Here is a 22,842-nt window from a genome sequence, read left to right on the forward strand (position 1 = left end):
AATAAAAGCATGTACAGTAAATAAATTATTAGATATTTTTTCAACCTTGTAAAACAAATTACTAGTTTCTCTAGTTAATTTTTAGTTATTTTGGGTTTTCCAAAAAATAAATATTGTGTAAAGGAAAGTGCAACTTTTCGTTTCTAAAGGATAACTTTAAAAAATAATCAAATCGAAGATATTTCAAGCCAGCATGGAGAACCAAGAATGGAGAGATTAAATACTCATCATTTATAGAATTTGTAGAAATACTCAACTGTCAAGGAACAGAATTTATTTCACAGCAAAAGGAATTCTGTAAATAAAAAAACAAATTCTTTCGGGGTTGGGGGAAGGGGAAGTCTACCCGGCTGACAAGTCCAGGCAAGCCTAAGTAAATAACACTTTTTCCACTGAAGCGTCTTTAGCACTCTCTGGTGGAGACGTCATGCAATCAGCAGCAACTCTTTCAGAGTAAAATTGCGACCAATGAAAATCATATAGTAAAAAGTTTAAAAATTAAATTTGTATCATTTATTTTGAGACCAAAGAACTAGATTTTGATAAACTATTTTCAAACCTATTGTCTTATTTACTATATCTTATAATCAATATAGTACTTTTTAAATAGAATTTGTCCTTCTATATTTCTAAGCCTAATGTCAAGTGTTAAAATAACAATGACATAGAATAAGAAAGGTACAAAGTTAATAAATTTAAGATTTTCCTATGCTGGATTAAATCAATTTGGTGTAGGTATTAACGCTGGGCCTGATGAAATTGAAATAATCATACCATTCTATGATATATTTTATTCCTTGCTTTGTGTACATGAAATGGTTCCATATTTTAAAATCAATATTCTTTAAACATTACTTTTAGGAAGGAATGCCTACTTTACCAAATTCTTTATGTCAAACACTATACACAAATATATATATATATATATATATATATATATATATATATATATATATACACACACACACACACACACACATAAATAAGTATACACACATAGACATAGACATATGCACACATTTGCACCTGTTAAACAAAAGGCAGTGTCTAGATACCAAAATAAAGATAACTGATTTTTCAGTAATCCACAAAATAATTGCCTCAACTCAAATTCTACCCATAAAAAAGGACCTTAAAATGTCCAAGTCAAAATACAAACTAAAGTACTCATTAAAATTATCATTAAAATCAAAAGGTATATTTCAACACATTAAATGTATCTACACTATAGTAAAGAAGCAGTAATAGACAGTAGTATACAATGTTCTCAATCCTGACTAAACGTTAGAATCACCAGTTGTCTTCAAAATGTAGGTGTCCACAGCCATCCCACACCAAGTGAAACATCAACTCAAGTTATTCTGACACGCGGCCGATGGAGAATCATCACTGCTAGAGCATATCAGAAAGCGTGCTCTGGAGCCAGGCCGCCTGTACTTTAACAGCCATGTGACTCAGGGAAAATGACTAAACTTCTCACTTTCTTATTCTACAGAAGTGGAGGATAACAGCACCAACAACACAGGGATGTTGTGAGGATTAAGTGAATCAGTAAGTGTAAAGCCCTTTGAACATTCAGAGCTCCGTGAATGCCACTGTTATTGTTATAATCATTACTGTTATCAAGAGTCATTTGTAATCAAAGGCTCAGCAATTTTAAGCCACTTCTCTTTACTTAATTTTTATAATATCAGAGTAGTTACAATGTTGGTGTTCAGTGTAACCGGTTTTCATCACGTTGTACTTCTACTCAAAGAATGCAGGAATTCTCATTCATTGCTGGTGGGAACACAAGGTAGTACATTCACTTTGGAAAATAGTTTGGCAGTTTATCATCAAAATGAAATATAGAATTTACTTAATAGTAATGTGCCCATGTCATTTCCTCTGTATCACATCCTATGCAAAAATTAACTCAGAATGGATCAAAGACCTAAATGTAAGAGGTAAAACTATACAACTCAAATAAGAAAACGGGTAAATCTTCATGACATTGGATTAGAAACAGTTTCTCAGATATGATAATGAAACACAAGCAACCAAAGAAAAAATTATCAAGAAAGTGAAAGATAAATCACAGAATGGGGGAAACTATCTGCAAATCACCTATATGATAAGGGTCTATTACCCCAAATATAGAAAACACTCTTAGAACTAAACAATAAAAGACAAATAATTTTAAAATGGACAACAGATTTGAACAGACATTTCTCCAAAGAATATAAACAAATGACCAATAAGCAAATGAAAAGACATCATTAGTCATTAAAAAAATACAAAAGAAAACTACACAAGATACCAATTCACATCTACTAGGATAGCTATAACCGAAAGGACAGAAAACAACAAGTGCTGATGACAATGTGGAGAAATCTGAATCCTCCCACATTGTTGGTGGAATTGTAAAGTGGTGCAGCCTCTGTGGAAAACAGGGTGGCAGTTCATCAAAAGGTTAAACATAGGGTTACCACTGCAATATTCCATTCCTGGGTATAAACTCCAGAGAACTGAGAACATATGTTCATACACAAACTCCTACATAAACATTAGCAGTTGCATTATTCAGCATAGCCAAAATGTGGAAATAACCCAAATGTCCATCGACTGAAGAATGGATAAACAAAATGTGGTGTATATACACGGTGGAGTATTATTCAGTCATAAAAAGGAGTGAATTTGGAAACATTCTACAACATAGATGTCACATGCTGTGTTAAAGCAGCCAGGCATAAATGTTCACATATTGTAGGATTCCATTTATATCAAATGTCCAGAATAGGTACATTCATAGAAATAGAAAGTAGATTGTTGGTCACCAGGGAGTTACTAGGGATTGGGGAAGGGGGAATGACTGCTAATGGGTTTCTTTTGGAGTGATGAAAATGTTCTGGATTAGACAGCAGTAATGGTTGTTCCACCTTATGAATATTTCAAAATCATTGAATCATACACTTTAAAAGGGTGAATTTTATGGTAGGTAAGTTATATCTCAATTTAAAAAATGAAACATGCAATTACCATATGACTCAGCAATTGCACTCTTAGGCATTTATCTCAGAAAAATGAAAACTTATTCACATACACAAAAACCCAACAAAACCATGTACACGAATGTTCATAGCAGCTTTATTCATAATAGCTAAAAATTGGAAATAACCAATATGTCCTTCAACGGTTGAATGGACAAACAAACTCTATTACATCCATATCATGAAATATAACTCAGCAACAAAAAGGAACTATTGGTACATGCAACAACTTAAATAGATTTCAAGGGATTTATGCTGAATGAAGAAAAAGCCAGTCCTGAAAGGTTACATACTATATGATTTATATAACACAAGTTAAAACAACAAAATTACAGAGATGGAGAACAGAGTAGTAGTTGCCAGGATTTGGGAGACAAGGGGACTGTGATTGTAAAAGGGGGAGTGTGATTATAAAAGGGTAGACTATGATGAAAACTGAGTAAGATCAATGGATTGTAGCAACATCAATTTCCTGGTGGTGATCTTATACTATAGTTAAGCAAGACATGAACACTGATGGACTCTCGAAGAGTACACAGGGATGCTTCTGTATTATTCCTTACAATTACATGTGAATCTACCATTATCTCAAGTAAAAAGCTTAATCTTTAAAAAACGAGAAATAAAGACTTTATTCAGGGAAATCTGAGAGAATAATAGAGGAACTAATATAAAAGACATTTTCTAGCCTTTAAATTAACAATTTAAATGCAAAATTGTAATAGTGCATTTTGCCAGTTATCAATTTTGTCTCTCAGCTCCAAACCTACCAGCTATGCCATACTGGAAATGGACCCTATGAAAACTTCTCCTTTGCCAACTGTTCTAATGTTAGGCCTAATGTTATCAAAAGAGGGTACTGGAGTGACTGTGCAAGATGATAGTAGGAGGACGGCACTCCCCTTCTGCATCCAGTCCCCTTTCAAATCTTTATTCAGCAAAGAGCCAAAGTCCAGTGGCACTCATCTCAGCAGCCCTTTTGAACAACCTTAAGCCACATGCTTAAAACTATGAACTCCCCGCGCAGAAGGCACTTTTGAAGCAGCTCTGGCTGCTACCCTCAGGCCACACTCTACCCATCCAACAATGTACTTCTATAAACAACTTCAACTGACCTCAAGCAACTGTCTTCCCACCCTGTGGCCATAGGTCTGCCTACATGAACAGCATGATCATGATAATAAAAAATAATTAACACATTAAAATTATATTTCCTATTATTTCAAATAACTTAAAATTATCTCATTCTTGTTTAAAAAAAATGAATAAACAGACTCACAGTTCCACAAGGTTTGGGAGCTTCTGAGCAAGGTTTTCTGGCTGAAAATTAAAAACTCAGAATTAAATTTTATTTTTGAAAAATGTATAAACATTTCTAAATAGCTTAAACACAAAAAAAAACTACCTTTTTGAAGGGTGTAAAGTTTGGGAAAATACGAAAATACTATGTGAGAAAATGTGAAAATACTATGTCAGTAGGTCTGGGTTAATGTTTACACAGACCATACTACAATTTAAATTTATATATTTGAACACTTAAAATCTATGTCCCTTGGAGAAACCAGACCTCATATTCCACGGTGACAGAAGAAATGAAACTGTTTCTAACAGACAGAGGGAATAACACCGTGTGATGCCAGAGCCAGAGATTGGAGTCATGCAATTGCAGAGCCAAAAAATACCACTGGCAACCCACAGAAGCTCAGGGAAAGGGACAGCTTCTTCTTCAGAGCCACGAGAAGGAACCAGCCCTGCCAACACGCTGATTTTGAGCATCTTGCCTTCAGAACTGTGAGAGAATAAACTTCTGTTGTCTTAAGGCCACCTAGCCCATGTAATTTATTACAGCAGCCCTAGGAAACTAATACCTACCCCCTACCTCACCAAAATCCCAAACTGTGCTCCTCAGAAGAAAGTAGTGGAAAACCTGAGGGGCCAAAAACCAAGACCTCACCTAGCTCAGGACAAACAGATTAGGCTGGAGCTCAGGTGGTCTAAGGGGGTGGGTGTCACATCAGGCCCAGGTTCCAAGTTCACAGGAGGGGCGCAGTGCGGCAGGGACAGGAAACTGGCTATTGGGAGGAGAGGAAGCTCCCTTACGGATCTAAGTCCCTTGCAGAGTCACAGCCCTGAAAGACTTGGCTATTCCATGAGAAGAATCCTAGAAAAATTCCATTCACAGATTGAAAGCAGACTGCTTTCTGCTGGAGGCACTGGGTAGGAGGAAAAGCCTGTTAATAACTGAAAGCCAGCCTGCATAGCTCACACAGACATATGCACACACACACACACACACACAGGGTTCAAATTTATACAAACACAAAGACAGGAGTTGTTAAAACTGAAGAAGCACACTGAATCAGGAGTAATTTTTTTTTTATTCTACATTAAAAACATACTGCAGAGTAGGCTAGGTATCAGTTACAAAGAATCAAGAATGGCTTTTTAAAAGAAGTTAGGTTTGACTTGAGTCCTGAAAGACAAATATAAACTAGCAGAGGTTGCCATGGAGCGGGGAGGAGGACATCCCTGGTTAGCTTTCTAGGCACAAGAAGCAACATGTGAAAACGCAAAAGAGAAACAGGGATGCTTGGGAAACTGCAAATAGAATCTGTTCTGCTCTAACTCCCCAACAGTACTCATGATGAAATGTTGTAGTTTCAAAAATCCGTTATAAAAACAATTGTGTAAGTAGAAAAAAGTTTGGGGGAGTATAAAGTTTTGGGTTTGTAGTAAGTAATTTTTTACACAGAAACTTAGAAACAGCGATTATCATTAAGAAAAGGACTAATGTTGTGATTTGCCATCAACAGTTGTATCATTTGAATTTTTAACAATGAGCATGTTATGTCCTCTATAATTAAAAAAAAATTAAGTTTTAAAATGTAATATACAATGCACAGGATAAATTGCTACATAATTGAGTAATCAATTACATGCAATTGGGGTTCTAAACGCTGAATAAGAAAAATGCCATTAGTTTGGTATTCCTGAGCCATAGGATATGAAAGTACATGATTTTGCAGAGAGTAGCAAGGAACAGATCACTGAGGGCTTATATAATATGCTAAGGAAAAACTTTTTTAAAAAATCTTGAACACAATGGAAATCCACTGGTTTATTTCAAACAAGGAAATGAAATTTTATTGGCATATTGATGTATTTAAATACTTAGCAACAGTATCCAAAGCTACTGACATATATAATATCCTTGCCCTTTTATAATAACCAACTAGCATTGAATATGAATATTGTTATAAAGTCACTGAAGCATTTATTGAGATGCCACTTTTGATAAAACCATTTTTAGTTTTCAAATGCTGAAAGCTGTGATTCCTTTTCCTCCATGTTTTCACATCAGTATCTGCAATGAGGTCCTTCATGACAAGTCTTTCCTCAAATATTGCTCTTGTATCTGTCCAAATCCCCAAAATGTTTCTTTTAGTAGCAGTATCTTCCTGAGTAAGAGGAATAAACACTCCCACTTACGGGCATACTTACAAAGCATCCCAGGCAAACTAAAGCACTCTGGTGGGGTGGGGGGAGGAGAGGTAAGAGGCTTAATAGCTTTTCTTCTAAAAAAGGAAAGACTTGTCCAGAAAAGAAATGATTTTAGACTCTCTTTAGTTTTATCTGTTACAGTATCAATATATCTGGCCAGCTAAAGGTCCCATGGTCACTCTTTCCAGATGCCCACTTGGCTCTCTCAGAAAGTATTATAATTTTTCCATGACAAACTAGTTAGCTCTTTTGAGCTATTTAGCTATACACACTATTAAGCACTAAATAATGTTTCGGCTGCCAATAGTGTGCCAATACTTCCTTATTAATGAGTAAGTACACTGTGTTTTAATTTAAAAATAAGCACACCAACCTTGAGAAGATTGCAGTTCATTTCAACACTGGGTTTTTTTTAAAAAACACACGCTTGTTGGCACCTGCCCCCAAAGCCTGGCAAATCATCAGCTTGCTGCACAGGCTGTGGCTGACACCTACTGGTGTTCTATAGTATCACGCTCTGCTTTCCGGCATCATATTTTAGCAATGTAACTAAATAATGTAAGAGAAACTTCATACATTTTAATTTTTTTACTTCCATAGTTTATGTGAAGTGAGTACAAGACTGGACAACGATATGTTAACACCAACATTTTTGTTATTCTGTGCGTAACTAAGCCCTAATGCGGGATTACAGATGCCACACAAACTAGTTTATCTTGATCCACAGAATTTAGTCCACTAAGTTTTCAAATGTTTTTAAATTTTAAAATCCTGATAGATGAAAGCAATAATATTAAAATGCCTTGCAAAACTGCTCTTTTTATTTCCTTCTTTTTCACAACTTTGACTTACAAAAATTTTAGTAAACAACCTGTACCTAAACTCCTTGAGTATGAATACTTCCTAGTAAACTACTTGAAAATTGTTTTATGAATTAAGCCAAAATTCTCTTCATTAAATTTCACACTATCACTTAAACAATTTTTCTTTACAAATAATGTAAAAGTAAACTTAAGCAAGCACAGTTAGTATAAAACTTGCCTCAAATCTTGAATCAATCATGGTCTCCTGTATCCTTTTACAGAAACTTTCAATTCCCTTAAATGGGGATATTTTAGAATTATGTATCTTGAAAGAAATATTTCAAATACTTTGCAAACAAATGTTCAATTGTGTTCTCTTGTAGTCACTCTGCACCACTTACTTTCTTTCCTTCTCCTCTGGGCACCTGGTAGGATTACATTTCTCTCTTCAAGCTGGACATAGCTATGCAACTTGCTTTGGCCAGTGGAAATATGTCAAAGTGGAGGCCTTAGAGAAACTGAGCACAAGAGGTCTGCAGTGACCTTTGTCAGTCTTTATCCCTGAGTAAAGATACTATGAACTGAAGTCCCCAAGAGATCTAACAGAGTAGTGCAGTGTGAGCTAGAAATCATTGTACTGTTACAAACCACTAGGATGCAGGGTTCAGCAAACCCTGCTGCATCCTACCTCTAACAACACATTTCAAAGAAGTCACAAATTAAATGCAGAGTTCTTATAGCAATTATAAAAAGCAGAATGAAGTCAGACCTCTACCTCACACCATATACAAAAGTTAACTAAAAATTAACTAAAAATGGATCAATGACTTATACCTAAGAGCTAAAACCATAAAATTCATAGAAGAAAACATATGGGTAAATCTTCATGATCATAGATTTGGCAATGGATTCATAGATATGAAACCAAAAGCAGGAGCAACAATAGAAAAAAAATGGTAAATTAGACTCCTTCAAAATTAAAATTTTTTATGCATAAAAGGATATTTCAACAAAGACACTCAACTTCACTAGCATTAGGGAAATGTAAATCAAAAGCATAATGAGATACCACTTCAAAACCACCAGGATGGCCATAGTTTTTGCAAAATGTAAAGTAACAAGTGTTGACCAGGATGTGGAGAAATTGGAACCCTTGTACAATGAGAGTGAAGAGAGAAATATGCAGAGAAATATGTACAGGATGATTCTCTTCTGTTGTTTAAAAAGGGAAAAAATATACAGTATATAATTACATAAATACAGCAAAGGAATGAAAAAGGACACAACCAAACTGCTGACACTGTTATTCCAAAGTACAGAACAGAATAAACAGAAATGAGACTCCTATTTTCCATATATTCTTCTATGTTGTTTGATATAAGGGCATCATTCTTGTATGTATCATTTTTACACGTATATATCATTGTAAAATTTTATATCACTTTTGTATGTAAAATATGAAAAGTTTATTCCTATTAGTATTTAAAAAAGGTTTTTCCCTCTGCTTTAGTTTTGATACGGGCTTTCCCCAAGTTCTGAGCATCTGACATACAATCATCCTACAAATACAAACCACCGTGCAACACCAAGCAACTTGAAAGGAAAAAGGAAGGACAGAGGTCAGGCATTAGTGACTTCTCTTCTCGCCAAGAGGCTTCATATGATGAGGGGCAGGAAAGAAAGAAGAGGAATGTTAAGAGAGGGCATTTAAACAAATAAAACAATGTTAATAAGAAATAATTAAACAATGTGGAAATGGAAATGGTTGGCAGGTTCCCAAGCTTCTTTTCGGAAAAAAAAAAAAAAAAGGTCAATTAACCTATAATATGTTTGAGTTTGAGGTACTATATGCTTCCAATAATGTATTTTTTCCCTTTGGACAGTATTGCAGTTTCTTAAAATACAAACTTCACATACTAAATCTCTATATTGCTATAGGAAATGTACTTTATCAGTAACACCAGCAACATTTAAAAGCCTGAAGTCACTGGTTTACAGCACTCTAGGGCAAGTACTATTTCATCTGCTTTCAAAACCTGTGCAGTAAGCCATTCCCTGAATATACTCATTAAAAGTAAGCTGTCTTATACTCGGTATAGTCAGAGAATGGGATGACTGCTACCATTCCCACCATCCCAATATCTGTATGGCATTTTACAGTTTATAAAGCTCCTTGATACACATGCATCAAATGTTCCAGCTAAAAGAAAGCATTAAAATAAAATACATACACCTATCATTATAAACATATGCAACAATTTAATCTTCAGTGAAAAAGATGGCAAACTATGAACTTAAAAAGTATACCATTATAGCAGTTAAAATTGTGTAGTAGATACTTAAATATTTTCATAAAGAGAAAACTGCAGCTGAGAAACTGCCACAAAACCAAAAGTTTATTGTAACTTTTAAAAGCAAAGGTCAATTTCTCTGAGCAAAGTCTACACAGTGGACTATGACTGATAGTTAAGAAGTAATTCATTCACAGCTTTTTCTTTGTATGTCAAAAACAAGCACGAGAAAACCTGGGCAATAGTCCTAGATAAATTATTTCTTACACCACTTCTTCTCCAAAGGTGGGGAAAACACTAGATAAATACGGTTTCACCTCATGCAATGATGATTTTGCAAAAAGATTAATATAACTGTATACAGACTATTAAAGTTTGAAAAGTGAAAAATCTAATTTAAAAATCTAACTAGGCTTGCAAAATAACATATATACCAATATGCCAATAGTAAAAATGAAAGATATACTTCCGCTTACTTTCAGACACAGCAAAGATAAACAAATTTTATAATGCCTTCTACCGATTGCAGGTATTTTACACAGATTAAATAAAATTTTCCAGGAAAATACTCCATATATAAAATGAAGCCAGAAAGGTATATATTCAGATATTTAGCAAGTCCATTATAGAGAAGGGAGAGAAGAATGGGTCCATTCACAAAGAAACAAGATATTATAAATCATCTAAATGAGTAAAAACTAGAATTCAGTGTAAGACTCAAATGAAACTAAGTGATAACCAAAAAAGGCCACATAAAGCAAATCCATTTAAAACAGAGACCAAATTTCACAGTAAATAGTGGGAATAAAAAGTTTTATAGGGACAGTCTCTTGAAAAATATTTGTTTTTTTAATCTATATGTAATAAAATTTAGGTTACAATGGTAACTATGTGCTTATTCTTAGAATATTAAAAAGTGAATCAAATGTTGGCTTTTTTTGGCAAAAACTTTTCCAACAAATTGGATGACAGCTCAATTCAAAGTCATTTGATTTTCAAAGTACAATTATAAAGAAGGTTTTCTGGTTTTTGGTTTGGGGTTTTTTTCAAAACACTCAAAAGCTACATCAAGCATCCTAATGCCTGTCTTAATATTTTAATCTTTAAATCATCCTCTTTTTAAATACCTCTAAATCATCCTTATTGGTCTTTCTCTTCTTTACTTTTTAACTGGTTTACTGGGTATTGTTAACATCCATAAACCATCTAGGAATCCAACATACAAAGAAAGCACAGGCCCAGACAGATGCACAGGCTAAGTGAAGAGAGGTTTCTGAATGGGAACAAATTTTGTAAGTGGCACACTACTGAGTATTTTGCTTTCCTACACAACTCCTGCAAGCTCATAACTGCAGGAACTTGGGTAGTGAATTCTCACCTAATGAGAATGCCCTTTATGTGTATTTTTATTACCTGTTTACACACAACAAGAGGTAATATATATCTTGATCTGAATACCTTAGCATATGTAAAATGTATCTTGGTCAGGATCACATTATAAATGGCTTTTTAAAAAAATGCAATATAATACTGTACCAAGGTTGTAAGGGAGTTCCTTTTCATATAGAGTCTCTCCAAGTACTGTAGTCCCTCATCTTTCAGTAACTCCAATGGGAAATGCTGCAGATTCCTATAATTTAAGAACAAATTCTTGTGCTTTTCCAGCCTTGCCACAGAGATCGTCTTACAAAGTTCGGATGCCATGACTGAAAATATCCCATCAGGCAAGCTGCGGCACTACATCTTCTTAAAATCCACTTGATTAATTTCTAAACAAAACAAAAGAACTTAAAATTATAATATTGCTAACAAATGCTGCCAAAGAAACCAGTTAGCATATACAGCTATCTGCAGACATTCGAAAGAGAGAGTTATACATCAATTTCTGTATTTTTCTCTCATAACAACTATATTTTCACACATATTGAGGAGATTAAAATGAGTAATTATTTAATAAAAATACTCTCGCTATTTAAGCAATATTTACTACTTAGCAGGAATAGTCCTATTTGAAAAAACAGTTCTTGAACTTGAGATATGAATTCCTATCTAAGAGAAGAGACCAGTTTCATAACATGCAACCAAAGGAAGAGCTTAAAAATCAGACACAATAAACCCATTTCCTTCTTGAACTACTTCATCTTGTCTTTCGCTTAAGATATTTCAAAAATATTTAAATACACATAAAATATAACTAGATCACTTACAACTTCATTTCCTTCACTTCTTACTTTCTAAATATTGTCCTATATTCTAATATTTTCTTTCTTTCTCCTTAGCTCTGCAGATGATCAGAAGTAGCAATGAAACAGGCCTGGGAACATACAGTTTTACTTTATTCTTTCAGAGAAATACTATACCAGGAAATTAGAATCCTGTTCTTTTCTACTACAATCTCCCTTGGCCTTAGTTGCCTAACATACAAAATGGAGACAGAAGGGCCAGAACCCAGAACAGATTAACTTCCCTTCTAGCTCTGAATTGACAAGGATATGAAGAGAAATGACGCTGGTCATCTTATCCACTAGGCACAGAGCAGAAACTAACTTCACAATCACTTGCTGTAAGAAGAAACAAACCCTGAGCTTCCATAATTTGTCCAAGGTCAAACAGCTCAAAAGGGAACAAGGATTTTTTTCTTGGGCTGGGGAAGGGTGCCCAGTGGATTTCAAAGCCTGAAGTCTTTACATACAGTCTCACAAGGTCCCACAGGATACTAAGGAAATGCTGAAACACTAAAAAGAAGTTGAGCTTTGTTTAAAGAGTCTACTCTGTTTTTCCTGGGCACCCTTTCTCAAACTCTCCAAAGGAACGTACCTTTCAAAGAAAACTGTTTTTCTTAAGAAAAACTATTTTCCCTGGCAATTAACACCAAGTTAGTGCAAAATGTAGCAACATAAGCTTTCAATAACCAGTTTTGTAACTTTTTGGTTATTTTCTGTTATTTCCAAACTCTAATTCCTAATAAGAAAGCACCTGCCATTTTATACAAAAGGGCAGAGAGTATGGAATATTCAATAATATTCCAATGCATCATGAGTCCAATACCTCCCCATATTTATTCTACCTACTTACCTATTTTTATGAGACATTATTATGTGGCTCTGAACAAGATATTCAATCTTTCCACAACTTAATTCTCTCTCTGTAAAGCAAGGTGAACTAGACTAGAAATATTGATGATGCTATGTGGAAAGGGAGGCTTTCTGGGTAATTTGATTATTCACTTAAGTGGTAAACTGGAAGCAGTTTAGATGTCTCACAAGTATCTCAAACTTCACACATTCAAAAGAGAGCTTTTGATTTTCATTACCAATTCAAATCTTCCGCACCCTTTCCAGCCACCCAGAAAGCCGGAAGTCATGAATTATTCCATCCAGTCATTCATCCACCCCTCTAACAATCTATCACAAGGACTATGGTTGCCGTCTCCAAAATATACCTCAAATCTATCCATATCTCTCCATCTGCCAAGACGAAAGCCACTGTCATCTCCTGCCTGGCCATCTGTATTACTGCTCTCCCTGTGTCATTCTAGTCACTTTGCAATACATTAATCACTTAGCGGGGAATCTTTATAAAAAGTGAATCCAATTATGTCTCCCCCTCTTTCTCAGGTAAACTGGCTCCCTAGTCACATGCATTCCAAATAAACCCCTCAAAACTTTATTTAGAAAAGCAGACCTACAAGTCTTGAAGGCTCTGGTCCCATCCACCTCTCCAGCCTGGCAGCACCATCTCTGGCTTCTCATCAAACTCCTGGACTTTTCGAATGCTTGAAAGTACCAAAATCTTCACACCCCTTGCTGCTCTTGTCTTAGCCTTAAAAGCACTGTCCCAACACTCTTCAGGTTTCAATGGAAAAAATCTCTTCCTTGTCCCAAACTAAAGTATTATCTCTTACTCTTTCTTCGTAGGACTCTCTCAATTTGTAATCTACATATTTATTGGTGTATGTGTTTATTGTCAATCTGGCCAAGAGACTGCACTGTAAGCTCCTGAGGGCAGAGAGCTTTGCTGTTTTCTTCACTGTTGTATACCTGTCTCTAGATCAGTATCTAGCACAAAGCAGGCCCTCAAATAGCTGATGAAAGGGTGAAAGTAGGGCATGTCAGTAATATTGTAAGGTATTTTTTTTTATTCTCTGATCTAAGGTTGACTTGTAGATACTATATGCTGAGTGCTTGCTATGTGCCACAAAGATTTCTAATCCTTAAAACTCTGCATTGCAACAGACATTATTTAGTCCATTTTATAGATGAGGAAGCTGAGTTTCTCGGGGGATAACTTGCCAGAATTCCAACCCAGGTGGACTGGCTCCAAAGCCTGTACACTGCTCTACAATGTGGCCTTTCTTGAACGTCAATTTCCTATTAAGTGGTAGGCAAAGCTTATATAAATCTAAGACTACAAAGCAAAACCCACACTCACTGATGGAAGATCCAATAAGAAAATACAGTGTAACCTGGTAAGTTTCCTTCTAATCCCGCTGAATCCTGATGTGTGGGACTGGCTGCCTTTAAAACGTCATTACACCCTGTTAAAATGCATCTTGCTAGGAAGGCAGTTCGGGAGATAAAACCTACACAAATGAAAACTAAAAGCTGCCAATAATAAATAATGGCAATGGTTTTCTAATATGCATTCTTAAGCAACACACAGCCTTTACCAGGATCATCTTCTTACATATATTCCCTTCACTGCCTCTTAACTGTAGTTAAGAGCAAATAGGACACTTAATATTAGCTGTATACAACTGCACCTCCACAATAGTTTTCTCACAGGTAAACACCAACCCACTTTATTATTATTTAAAGCAAATAAACCTTTCCATCTTAAGAAAATTCCACACATTTTTAAGCAGATGTGTTTTAAAGGAAAGGAGTCCCTTAGGTTGACTTCCGTACTTAATTCAGTAGAATACCCACTCCAGTTTCCTAATATTGGCGATTAGGGAATTAAAAACTGTACATTAAAAGCGTTTGTAAAGATTATTTTCTCAGTACTAAAAAGGTTGGCAGCAGTCTTAGGCAAAACACAGCCCGAGTTAACCAAACACTAAGGTCGTTAGAGTCTGGAAGCAGCGAGCCCAATGGCAAGGATTTCACAGACCCCCGTATTGGGATTCTCCGGCCACGGAGGGCGAGGAGGGCGAGGAGGGCGAGGTGGTCCCTGCCGCTGTGGCGACCCGAGGCCCGGACGGGCCCGCTCGGGCCGGGGTCCACTCGCCGCAGGCCGGACGCTTTTGCCAGATCCGGTCTGGGGCCCGGGCCCGGGCCCGGGCCAGAGCGCCCTGCTAAGTGAGCCACCCGACGAGGCGAAGTGCCACACTCACCTCGGCGCCGGCAGAGCCAGCGCTCCCGAGTGCAGGGGCGCTGGACGGCAAGCCGAGGCTCGGCGAATGGGGCGGGGCGCCGGGCGGGGGACGGGGAGGGGCGCGGGCGACGCGGGGCGGAGCGGGGCGGAACCCTCACTTGAGGGAGTTGGGGGAGGACGAAGCCGAGGAGAGGAAGATCGAACCTCGCGATAATGTGCCTCTGTTCTCGCGGTTATACGATAGGTCGGATGAGATGCTCGTTTTCCAAGCGACGTGCCTATTGGCCGAGAATGAGGCTTCGCCGCGACTGGCCCCGCCTTATGCTCAGCTCTTGCTTCCGGCTCCGACTTCGGAGTTTGTTGTCCAGAGTGGCTTTTTGCTTAAGAGTTTTGAGGCGGAAATTTAGCAGGCTCCAGCCTCAGAGACCTCCAGTAATTGATCTGTTCTTTCATTCATATGTTCGCCGATGCACTCGTCCGCTCATTCAGTGCATACGCTGAGGAGTTACAACAATAGCACCCAGTCACTTACTGTGTACCATGCAGCGTTCTAAGAGCTGTGCATAGATTATCTCGCTTAATCCTCACAGAAATCCTATGACACAGGTACTACTACTATTATACTCGTTTGACGGATGAAAAACTGAGGTCCGGTGGGTTTATATAGTATGCCAAGGTTAGTTATCTGGTAGGTTAGTTATTAAGCACGATGTAAAAGCGGTCGCTGTGCGCTGGCAGGTTAGGTCCAAATGTAAGGCGGTACCCTCGTCTGTTCTTGACATTCGGGAAGGTCTGCTGTGAGAAACGAGCGTTAAAAGGACAATAACAACTTAATAAATTAAATATTCTGTCAGTTCCTGGCATGACTGAGTAAGCCGTCAATAAACCTTTCTTCAAGACCAAAATTCCTACGTCAGCAGAAAGAGTCATCAAAGAAAAACATCTTTATGTTAAAAAAAAAAGCCAAGTATTGCTAGGGAACAGCATAAATAATACATAATACATATATAATGCTTTGTTAATGTGACAACTTTTCTTCTGAAGTGAAGTTTAAAAAAAATTCCTCGTGAAACTAATGTTTATTGCTCTTTGAAAAACTTGATGTTGATTAATCCAGGGGTTCATTGTCACGCAACCTTTATAGATCTATGTTGGTTATTTAATTACTGTTAGAGATAAATAACCTAGAAAGCAGAGTTACATTAAATAAAAATAATACCCCAAAACAAGGTATGAATTGTAATAGAATACTTACCAATTATCCAGTAAACCTGGTCTTCAGAAGTTACTGAAGTATATGGCATGATATATGTCATGTACTTCTAAGACCTTTTATACAGGTTTCTAAATACTTAAAATTTTGTGGTACTCAGAACTTTTTTGCTAGACTTAAAACGAGGAAACCTACAGTTTGTGTAAAAACAAAAATCACTACGGTATTATAGATCAACCCAAACAATACGATTCGCTCCTAATGTTGAATAGTCACACAAAAAAAGAATTAACTATAGACAGGACAATTTCTTAAAAAGTAATCAACGTTAGCCTCTTAGTTTTCATTTCTTAAAAAAGGAAATACTTTAATGTATTAATTTAACGTCCGATATTTGATCATGAAAAATAAATCATCTTAAAATAACTTCTGCCTTCTAAAATTGACACAAAAGTAGCCATGTGATTCTTTGTATTAGTGTATTATCTTACGACCACTCTTCTCTCAATTTGTCTAGCATCACTTTCAGATTTTTCCTCACTCGGAGCAAAGGGGGAAAGTCCTCTGGTTTAAATTAGCGATTGGCAATCTTTGGCAAACTTTAACATCAACAGTCAGCGATACCACTTTAAGAAAATTCCAAGGAAAGGACAACCCCATTTTAAAATTCCCACCTCTGGCTCCCAAGGATTGGGTTGCAAACTTCGACAAAATCCTCTTCTCCACTCCTTATTGGTGCATGCTCTATCATTCTTTCTCCCTGGAATTCTGTGAGGTACCAGGTTGCTTTACGGGAAAAGGCTGATCCAATTTAGTCTGGAACTGCTCCGCTTTCGACTTTTTCATGGTCATCAGTCGGTACAAAGAATCACCAAACCGATACAGCGTGGACCAAACTGGCAAATCAGGCTGCGGAGACAACTGTGTAATTCGATGGAAAAAGAAACGGACCACCTCTCAAGCACGCAGGGTAACTGACAAAAAGATTTTACGACACAGTGAGAGATGTGAGAGTTAGACTTTTCTGATTTTTTTGCTAGTTTTAAAGGAGTAAGTGTCAAAGGAAAAGCAGACAAAATTCAAGCATAACATAAGAGTGGCAGAAAGAGAGATTTTCAGAGGGTGTTTTTCTCTTTAGGAAGAACATTATTCCCAGATTAGCAGTGGATTTTTGAATGGTAAAGAGAGCACACTTACAAGATTAATTATAGATTATTTTATACTCCAAGAAGCTGTGGTTTGTTGTTGCTTTAATATGGTTTTAAAGGAACACTTACTATGTTATTGTAATTATCAAGTGAAAAGGATTTTTTATGTGTATTATCATACCTAGCATAATTGACAAGCCATCTATTAAAAGATATAATGGAAAATTATTATCACCTTTAGCCCCATGTTTTGTGTGTATCTATAAATTTGGAGATCCAGGGACAGATCTGCTAATGACCAAGGGCAACATAATATTGGTATATGAAACAATCAGTAAGTAATGAATGTAAGGATAAATTCTCAAAAAATGAATTCCAGCATTTATATTTTCAAAAATGATATTTTCACTAAAACTAAAATATAAGTTTAGGAAAATACTGACAAATGAGAATAATGTATTTTAAAACTTATATTTGAAATAGCAACATTGATTAAGGATCAAAGTCCAATATGTAATTCCAAAATATAGCATCTTAAAGATTCTTCAAATGTTAATTCAACTAATAAATATAATACTTAATGGCACGTCTGTACCTCTACAAGGCCTAAGAGTAGGTATGCAATAAATATTTCTTGAGGATTCTCTGTTGATCCATATATGGGGATATAAAAAAATAAAACAGTCTCTGAAGAAGTTCATACTCTAGCTAGAAGAATGAGACTCAAAAGATTTAAATGAAAACCTCTGGATGGTTTTTGGTGAATAGATGACTGTTAATAGACCATAGGTGCTTCAGATACTCAGATCAGCATGGCAGGAACATTCAAGGAGAGTTTCATAAGGTTAAGATCCATTCTGGGCTTGAGCAATGGGCAGAATTTCTGCAGGTGGAAAATAAGGAAACCGCATCCCAGGGTAGTGGGTGAGTTGTTAGCAAATATGTGCGACTAAAGAATAATTAGCTCTCACATAGCAAAGGTTCATTTGGTGACCTTGGTTTAAAAAAAAAAAAAGCATGAAAAGTTAGAGAAGAGTCAGAATTCCCAGAATTATGGAGTTTGTTCCTAGGTTTTAAAAGTAATATTTGAAAAGGATAAAGCTGACATTGCAACTTAAGATAACTCCAAGGAAAAGACTGGAAGCTAAGGGTCTAAATACTGTAAGTAATGGAGTGCATGTTGGTAGCAGCCTCTTAAGACATTTTATCCAAATACCTTCACATGGTTGAATAGCATAAATCTTGATGCATTTCTTTCTATTCTTCTAAAGCATTGAGCTTATTTTTTTTGTGCAGCACTACAGATATAAATTTTATTAGATGTGACAATAGTGCAATAAAATAGTAAAAGTGATTGTTGTTTACATTGCATCGGTTCTTGCTTCTTTTCCCTCAGAATTTAAGTGTGTTTCTTAGTTGTATTTAACTGAACTGAAGAAATTTCAACAACAACAACAAAAAAGCTGTGACTGAAGAACACCATGGGGGGAAAGGGTATAGCTCAGTGGTTGAGCACATGCTTAGCACATGTGAGGTCCTGGGTTCAATCCTCAGTACCTCCATTTTAAAAAATATAAATATAAATCAACCTAATTACCTCCCCCCGAAAAATTTTAAAAAATGAAAGAACAGCATGTGGAGACGAGAGATATTCTTTCTGAGACTATAGGCTTTCATCTGACTTGTTTATCTCAAACAAAACTCAATTCCATACACTCAGTGATCTGCTACCATGTATCAGGTACTATCCTCAGTATTGGGCAAACAGAGCTGAATCAAGAACCATCTCTTCCCAAAAAAGCAAGTGTTTCAGGGATACAAGCAGAGTGTTTGTTTGCCCTGCTTCAAAACTTGCTTCAAAGAATCTGAAGGTCATCTATCCTAAATTCTTGTTAAGTGATTTTTAATCAGATAGATGGAGAAGGAGGCTATCTCTAGCTGTGGAAAAGAATCCAGAGACCAGGGCCCCTGATGACAAACATGGCAGCCTGCAGCGCTCACCAGATATTCCATTTACTGCCCTGGATACCCAGCTAATTTTGCAGTTAGGGAGCAGATGAAATGTTAGCGGACGTGAGGGGTGTCACCCATGGGCGGTGTTAGTGAAAAGTCCATCCACAGTTGTTCAGTCTCTGTTAGTCAACTGTGACTCCTGTTGATGTACAGTTAAACCTTGGTCCACCTGAGTCTCTGAAAGACTGTGAATCAGACATTCTCACTCCCCACCCCCATCTCCAGCCCCTACTCCTAAACCAGGTGGGCGTAAAGCATCTAAGAGTTAGTTTTTTACCTCATCATAGCCTATCTGATCCCAACTATCTCATCTGTTAACTGCTTTTCTCCTGGGGATATTGGCATTTCATTTAAGTTTTTTTAATTTAAAAAAAAATGCCCTAATCAACTGAGTTTCATATATCAGGTAGATGAGATATTTGGGGGGAAATCACACTATGAAGATGGTTTAGTTGTTCAACCAGTAACATTTATTGAGGCCTATTAGTGCCGGACACTAATGACATGTGACCTATCTATTTGTAGGGCCAGAATATTAACTTAAGATTGGTTTTCAAAATTTTGGGGGCCTCTGCCACATTGTTCTTGGGAATCAGAGCTGTCTTATCTTATAAAAGTCCTGTAGTTATAAGATGTATAAAAGCCAGAATTACATATCAAACTGCATTGTGGTTTCATAGCTATTTTTCGACAGCTTTAGAGAGGTATAATTTATATGCTATAAAATTCACTCATTTTAAGCATACAACTCATTGATTTTTTAAGAAAGTGTACAGAGTTGTATAACTGTCACCACATTCCAATTTTAGAAAATGTCCATCACTGTAAAAGGATACCATGTGCCATTTATAAGCACTCTCAGCCTGGGAAATCAATAATAAATTTTCTGTCTCTGTAGATTTGCCTTTTCTGGACATTTAATATAAGTGGAAACATACAATGTATGGTATTTTGCATCTGGCTTTCACTTAGCATAATGTTTTTCAGGTTTATCCATGTTATAGTGTGTGTTAGTACTTCATTCCTCTTTTTTGAAGTACAGTTGATTTAGAATATTATTAATTTCAGGCATACAACATAATGATTCAATATTTTGATAAATTGTTCTACACTTAAAGTTATTATAAAGTAATGGCTATATTTCTCTGTGCTTATTTTATACATAGTAGTTTGTATCTCTTAATTTCCTACCCCTATCTCACCCCTCCCCACTTCCCCCTCTCCACTGGTAACCACTAGTTTGTTTTCCATATCTGTGAGTCTGTTTCCGTTTTGTTATAGTCATTTGATTCTTTTAATTTTTAGATTCCACGTGTAAGTGATGACATACAGTATTTGTCTTTCTCTGTCTGACTTATTACACTAAGCATAGTACCCTCTAGGTCCATCCATGTTGTTGCAAATGGCAGAATTTCATTATTTTTTATGGCCGAGTAATACTCCACTATGTATATATACCACATATTCTTCATCTGTTCATCTGCTGATGGTTGCTTCTAAATCTTGGCTATTGTAAGTATTGCTGCTATGAACAACAGGTGCATATATCTTTTGCTTTATTTTCTTTCAATATGTAAGAGTGGGATTGCTAGATCATATGGTAGTTATATTTTTAGTGTTTTAATTAGAGGATCTCCATACCATTCTTCATAATTGCTGCACAAATTTATATTCTCACCAACATTGTGCAAGGGTTCCTTTTTCTCTGCATCCTTGCCAACATTTATTATTTGTGGTCTTTTTTGATGATAGCCATTCTGACATGTGAGGTAATATCTCATTGTGGATTTGATTTGCATTTCTCTGATAATTACCAATGTTGAGCATCTTTTCTTGTGTCTGTTGGCCATCTGGTATCTTCTTTGGAAAAATATCTATTCAGGTCTTCTGCCTATTTCTTAGTTCAGTTGTTTGGGGTTTTTTGATACTGAGTATGAGCTAATTATATATTTTGGGTATTAACCAGTTATTGATCATATAATTTGCAAATATTTTCTCCCATTCAGTAGGTTGTTTTCATTTTGTCAGTGGTTTTCTTTGCTGTACAAAAGCTTTTAAGTTTAATCAGGCCCCATTTATTTATTTTTATTTTTATTTTTATTTTTATTTCTTTTACCTGGGGAGACAGATCCAAAAAATATTGCTATGATTTATGTCAAAGAGTGTTCTGCCTATGTTCTCTTTTAGGAGTTTTATGGTTTCTGGTCTTATATTTAGGTCTTCAATCCATTATAAGTTTAGTTTTGTATATGGTGTGAGGAAATGTTCTAATCTCATTTGTTTACATGTAACTGTCCAGTTTTCCCAGTACCACTTATTGAAGAGACTGTCTTTTCTCCACTGTATATTCTTGTCTCCTTTGTTGTAGATTAATTGACCATAAGAGTGTGGGTTTATTTCTGGGCTCCCTATTTTATTCTGTTAATCTATGTCTCTGTTTTTGTGCCAGTGCCGTGCTATTTTGATTACTGTAGTTTTGTAGTAGTCTGAAGTGTGATACCTCCACCTTCATTCTTCTTTTTTCTCAAGATTGCTTTGACAGTTCAGGGTATTTTGTGGTTCCATGTGAAGTTTAAGTTTATTTGTTCTAGTTCTGTGAAAAATTTCATGGCTATTTTGTTAGGGATTACATTAAATATGGAGATTGGTTTGGGTAGTATGGACATTTTAACAATATTAATCCTTGGAATCCAGGAGCACAAGATATCTTTCCATTTCATTGTATCATATTTAAATTCTTTCATCAATGTTTTATAGTTTTCAGGATTTAAATTTTTCACCTCTTTGGTTAAGTTTATTCCTAGGTATTTTGTTCTTTTTGATGTGACTGTAAATGGGATTTTTTTTTTTTTTTGCTTTCTCCTTCTGATATTTCATTATTAGCATATAGTAAAGCAACATATTTCATTTATTAATTATGTATCTGCAACTCTGCTGAATTCCTTTATTAGTTCTAAAAGTTTTTTGGTGGAGACTTTAGAGTTTTCTGTATATAGTATCATATCATCTGCAAATAGTGACAGTTTTACTTCTTCCCTTCCAAGTTAGAGGCCTTTTATTTCTTTTTCCTCTCTGACTACTGTGCCTAGGACTTCCAATACTATGTTAAGTAGAAGAGGTATGAGTGGGCATCTTTGTCTTGTTCCTGATTTTAGAGGAAAGGCTTTTAGCTCTTCACCAGTGAGTACAATGTTAGCTATGAGTTTGTCATATATATGACCTTTATTTTGTTGAGATCATGTTCCCCCATAACAGCCTTTTTTTTTTTTTCCGGTGGTGGGGGGAGGTTATTTATCTTTAGAGGAGGTACTGGGGATTGAACCCAGGACTTCCTGCATGCTAAGCATGCGCTCTTCCACTTGAGCTACACCCTCCCCTTTGCTGTAACAACCTTGATGAGAGTTTTTACCATGAATGGATATTGAATTTTCACATGCTTTTTTCTATGTCTGTTGAGATGATTGTGTGATTTTTATCCTTTCTTTTATTAATGTGGTGTATCAGACTGATTGATATGTAAATACTGAA

General features: G+C 36.1%; 2 protein-coding genes across 4 annotated transcripts in view; one reads left to right on the forward strand and one right to left on the reverse strand.

Annotated features, from left to right (window-relative positions):
• The window catches only part of LRRC28 (leucine rich repeat containing 28), a 103,078-nt gene extending 88,004 nt beyond the window's left edge, over positions 1-15,074 (reverse strand). Inside the window, exons 1-3 of the mRNA XM_031440488.2 lie at positions 14,960-15,074; positions 11,161-11,393; positions 4,309-4,349 (exon numbers count right to left, since the gene is read on the reverse strand). Of these exons, the coding sequence (XP_031296348.1) occupies positions 4,309-4,349; positions 11,161-11,328 (209 nt within the window). The 5' untranslated portion in view covers positions 11,329-11,393; positions 14,960-15,074. The remainder of the gene's footprint in view (positions 1-4,308; positions 4,350-11,160; positions 11,394-14,959) is intronic.
• Positions 15,075-15,295: 221 nt separating this feature from the next.
• Positions 15,296-22,842, forward strand: part of TTC23 (tetratricopeptide repeat domain 23) — an 83,649-nt gene continuing 76,102 nt past the window's right edge. The window contains exon 1 of one of the 3 annotated variants that reach the window (XM_064480535.1): positions 15,296-15,546. Coding sequence is in view for 1 of the 3 variants with exons in the window: in XM_010985325.3 (XP_010983627.3) it covers positions 17,087-17,123 (37 nt within the window). In the remaining 2 variants the exon portion in view is untranslated. Of the gene's footprint in view, positions 15,547-16,676; positions 17,161-22,842 lie in introns of those variants that run through there. The other 2 variants (XM_010985326.3, XM_010985325.3) reach the window with 2 other exon arrangements.

Source organism: Camelus dromedarius, chromosome 29 (genome assembly GCF_036321535.1).
Source record: "Camelus dromedarius isolate mCamDro1 chromosome 29, mCamDro1.pat, whole genome shotgun sequence".
In the NCBI taxonomy this organism is placed as follows: domain Eukaryota; kingdom Metazoa; phylum Chordata; class Mammalia; order Artiodactyla; family Camelidae; genus Camelus; species Camelus dromedarius.